The following is a 4,033-nucleotide window of genomic DNA, read 5'->3' as shown; positions in this document are numbered from 1 at the left end:
CCGCGCACCCGGCAGGCTGGCTGCCCTCGGACCTCCCCGTGCCAACGAGGTATTCTCTTCTTCTTCTTCTTCTTCTTCTTCTTCCTTCCCTTCCTTCTCTTCTCTTTTTTTTTTTTTTTTTTTTTTTCCCTCTTCCCCGGGAAGCGGCGGCAGCTTTCCCAGGTTCTCCCGCTCCCCTCCCGGCACGCCCGCGCCGAGGCGCGCAGCGCTGCGGCCGCTGCCGGGAGGCGGAGGCGGGGGCGCAGGAGCGGCCGAGCGCTGCGGGGACGCGGCGGAGGGAGGGGGGGACAGCGGGACAGCGGCCTCCCTGCCAGCCCCGCCAGCCCTGCCCGCCACGGGCGGGCCGCACCCCGCGTGGGCTCGGCCCGCGACCGCCTCAAAACGCGCAAAATGTTATTATTGATGGCTCTTTCTCGGGCGTTGGAGATGTTCGATGCTTTAGACTAATTAGACAAGCCAAAAGCCTTTTGAAGATTAAGCAAATTGGACAACCCTTGTTAATTAGAACATAATTTAAAGTTTGAAATTATATCACTCATGAAGTAGCCTAATTAGTATGACGATATGTTAATAGCCTACCGAGACACGAAGCGCGGAGGTTTGGCATGAACTCCTTAAAGGCTTGCAAGAAAATCCTCTTTCCTATGTTGTCATTAATAAAAGATTTCTATAGACTTCAGCCTTTCAACGGTGACATACAATTTATAGTACACACAATGCATTAGCCCATAGTGCTGCTCAATTTTTTTACTATTATGAAAACTAATAAATTCGTCAAGCTGAATTAAGCATACAAATCAGATGAGGCATAACAGATTACATATTGAAGCGCCGTGTCTCCCGAGCCTAAATGAAATTTCAATCTAATAATTCCTTCCTGGCCCGGCCATAATTTGTTTAGAGATGTTGTTCTACTTCTTTCCAAGCGCTATTCACACCATAATTAAATGATACTCAAGCTTTTAACTTTGATTTATTTCATTTCTCCGAGCTGGCGACAGTGAGAGCTGATACAATGTAATTTTTTTTATTTCCCTTAAAATTACCAAGTCTGCTGTTTAGGTGAGAAATTAAACACCTAAGCACTTATTTTAACCTTTCTGCTGCAAAGTGAAATTCATGGAAATAAACCCGACCACCTCCAGGAAAACTGACTTTCCCCGATTTCTTTTCTCTGTCTTTTCATTTTTTCTTTTCCTTTTCCTTTTCTTCTTTTCCTATTAGACAGGCGTGGGAAATTGGCGGGATAGCGGTGCTTAGCTTTTGCAGGAGGATCCCCCCGGTTCCCTGCCGATGGGGGACGCCGGCGGGGGCGCCGCTCCCGGCCTTTCCCCGCGCTGTCCCCGCGCATCCCCCGCCCCTGCGGTGCCAGAGCAGCGGCGGGACACTCTGGCTGTAGGTGCGTGCTGAGCCCGGACGGGACTTTTTCCCCCCGTTTTTAAAAATTATTTTTTCTTTCCATGGAAGGTGGATTCGAGGCGGTGGGGTCGTCGCTTCCCCCCTCCTTTCTTTTTCTTTTTTTTTTTTTTTTTTCCTTTTTGGCTTTTTCCCTCCCCTTTCCGGGAGGCGACGGGGCGCGGCGCGGCGGTGAGTGCGGGAGCACGCGTGGGCGTGGGAGCGGCGGGGGGCGGGCAGGGAGCGGCGGAGGAGGGGGCCGGGGCCGAGGAGGCAGGCGCGGAGGGCCCTTCCCGAGGAGTTGGGCTGTAGTGACAGGCGAGAGGGGAGGGGAGGGAGGGGAGAGAGTAAAACCCACCGGCGCGGCGGCGGGGAGGGCACTTCGCGAGAGGCGAGGGCCGGCGCCGGAGCGGAGGCGGACAGCGGCGAGCGCCCGGGCGGAGGGCGGGCGGGCGGGCGAGAGGCATCCCGCGCATCCCGCGCATTCCCCGCGCATCCCCGGCTCGCCGGAGCCGCCTCTTCCTCTCGTCCCCGGCGGGGCTCGGGCAGCCGGCTGGGGGGAGAGTGGGAATTTTTTTTTTTTTTTTAATTTTTCGGGGGGTGGGGGCGCGGGGCTCCTTCGGCTTTTCCGGGGGGTTCGGGCCCCCGGCCCCGCGCCCCTGCCCTCCTCCGGCGGCCGGCTGCCGGCGGGCCGGGCGGCGGCGGCGGCGAGCACCATGATGATGTCTCTGAGCAGCAAGCAGCCTTTCGGCCTCCCCCACGGCGGCGGCAGCGGCGGCGGCCTCCACGAAACCAAGTACTCGGCCCTGCACACCGCCTCGCCCTGTCCCTCCGCCGGCGCCGCCGCCCCCGCCGCCAGCTCCCCCAGCAGCACCGGCAGCGGCGGCTCCGCCGGACGCGGCTCCGGCTCCGGCCCCGGCGGCAGCGGCGGCTCCGGCTCCAGCTCGGGCTCCGGCCCCGGCGGCAGCGGCGGCGGCGCGGAGGCGATGCGGCGGGCCTGCCTGCCCGCCCCTCCGGTAGGTGCCCGCCGCCCGCCGCTCCGCTTTAAGGGGAGCCCCTCGGCGGCCCCCCGGATCCGCCTGATGATTTTTTCATGGCCGTGCAGCAAATCACCCGGCGCCGCCGGGCGCTCGCCCAACTTATGCATGCGGCGGCTCTTGCCGCTCGTATTAATTTTTATGACCTGGGATGCTGCGTGCGGCTGGTGCGTGTGTCCGTCCGTCCGTCCGTCCGCCCGCCCGCCCGCCCGCCGCGGCTCCTCTGTGCGAGCGGCTGCGCGCCGCGCCCGCTCCCTCGCCCCGCTAGCTCCCTCTTCTCCTGTGCTCTCCTCCCCCCCCCACCCCACCCCCCCTCCCTTCTCCAGGATTTCTCTTTTAACATGCTGGGAAGGTTTTAGTGGCACGGCGGAGTGCGCGGGGAGGCGAATTCCCTGCTGAGCGTTATGTGTGCCTTCTATTTGCAATTGCAGAGCAATATATTCGGCGGTCTGGACGAGAGCCTGCTGGCCCGCGCCGAAGCCCTGGCAGCGGTGGACATCGTCTCCCCGAGCAAGAGCCACCACCACCACCCGCCGCACCACAGCCCCTTCAAGCCGGACGCCACGTACCACACCATGAACACCATCCCCTGCACCTCGGCCGCCTCCTCCTCCTCCGTGCCCATCTCCCACCCGTCCGCCCTGTCGGGCACCCACCACCACCATCACCACCACCACCACCACCACCACCAGCCCCACCAGGCGCTGGAGGGGGAACTCTTGGAGCACCTGACGCCGGGGCTGGCGCTGGGGGCCATGGCGGCCCCCGACGGCGCCGTGGTCTCCACGCCGGGCCACGCTCCGCACATGGCCGGCATGAACCCCATGCACCCGGCGGCGCTGGGCATGGCCCACGCCCACGGGCTGCCGGCACACATGGGCTGCATGAGCGACGTGGACGCCGACCCCCGCGACTTGGAGGCCTTCGCCGAGCGCTTCAAGCAGCGCCGCATCAAGCTGGGGGTGACCCAGGCCGACGTGGGCTCGGCGCTGGCCAACCTGAAGATCCCGGGGGTGGGCTCCCTCAGCCAGAGCACCATCTGTCGCTTCGAGTCTCTCACCCTCTCCCACAACAACATGATCGCCCTCAAACCCATCCTGCAGGCGTGGCTGGAGGAGGCCGAGAAGTCCCACCGCGAGAAGCTGGCCAAGCCCGAGCTCTTCAGCGGCGCGGAGAAGAAGCGCAAGCGGACCTCCATCGCCGCCCCCGAGAAGCGCTCGCTGGAGGCCTATTTCGCCCTGCAGCCCCGGCCCTCCTCCGAGAAGATCGCCGCCATCGCCGAGAAGCTGGACCTCAAGAAGAACGTGGTCCGCGTCTGGTTCTGCAACCAGCGCCAGAAGCAGAAGCGCATGAAGTACTCGGCGGGCATCTGAGCCCAGCGGCACCGACAGCGCCAACGCCGCCGCCGCCCACAGAAGATCCCATCAACAACCAGAACAACAAAAAGGAAAGGAGGAAAACGACCCCAAACGACCCCAGCCCACCCCGCCGCCCGCCCCGCGCCCAACTTTCGGGGGAACTTCCCCGTGGAGCCGCGCCCGGACCCGCCCCGGCAAGTACCGCTGGTTTTTATTCCTAACAGACCTCGCCCGGGTGGCAGC

At 62.8% G+C, this 4,033-nt stretch overlaps 1 protein-coding gene across 1 annotated transcript; it reads left to right on the top strand.

Annotated features, from left to right (window-relative positions):
* Window positions 1–2,111: 2,111 nt before the first annotated feature.
* POU4F2 (POU class 4 homeobox 2) lies at window positions 2,112–3,805 on the top strand. The gene is made up of 2 exons (XM_036382584.1): window positions 2,112–2,411; window positions 2,864–3,805. Exons 1-2 carry the CDS (start codon window positions 2,112–2,114, stop codon window positions 3,803–3,805), a joined length of 1,242 nt encoding a protein of 413 aa, XP_036238477.1.
* The last annotated feature ends 228 nt before the right edge of the window (window positions 3,806–4,033 follow it).

This window comes from Molothrus ater, chromosome 4 (genome assembly GCF_012460135.2).
Source record: "Molothrus ater isolate BHLD 08-10-18 breed brown headed cowbird chromosome 4, BPBGC_Mater_1.1, whole genome shotgun sequence".
Lineage (NCBI taxonomy): Eukaryota > Metazoa > Chordata > Aves > Passeriformes > Icteridae > Molothrus > Molothrus ater.
The sequence above is the reverse complement of the archived record's forward strand: the minus strand, read 5'-3'. Positions and strand labels throughout refer to the sequence as shown.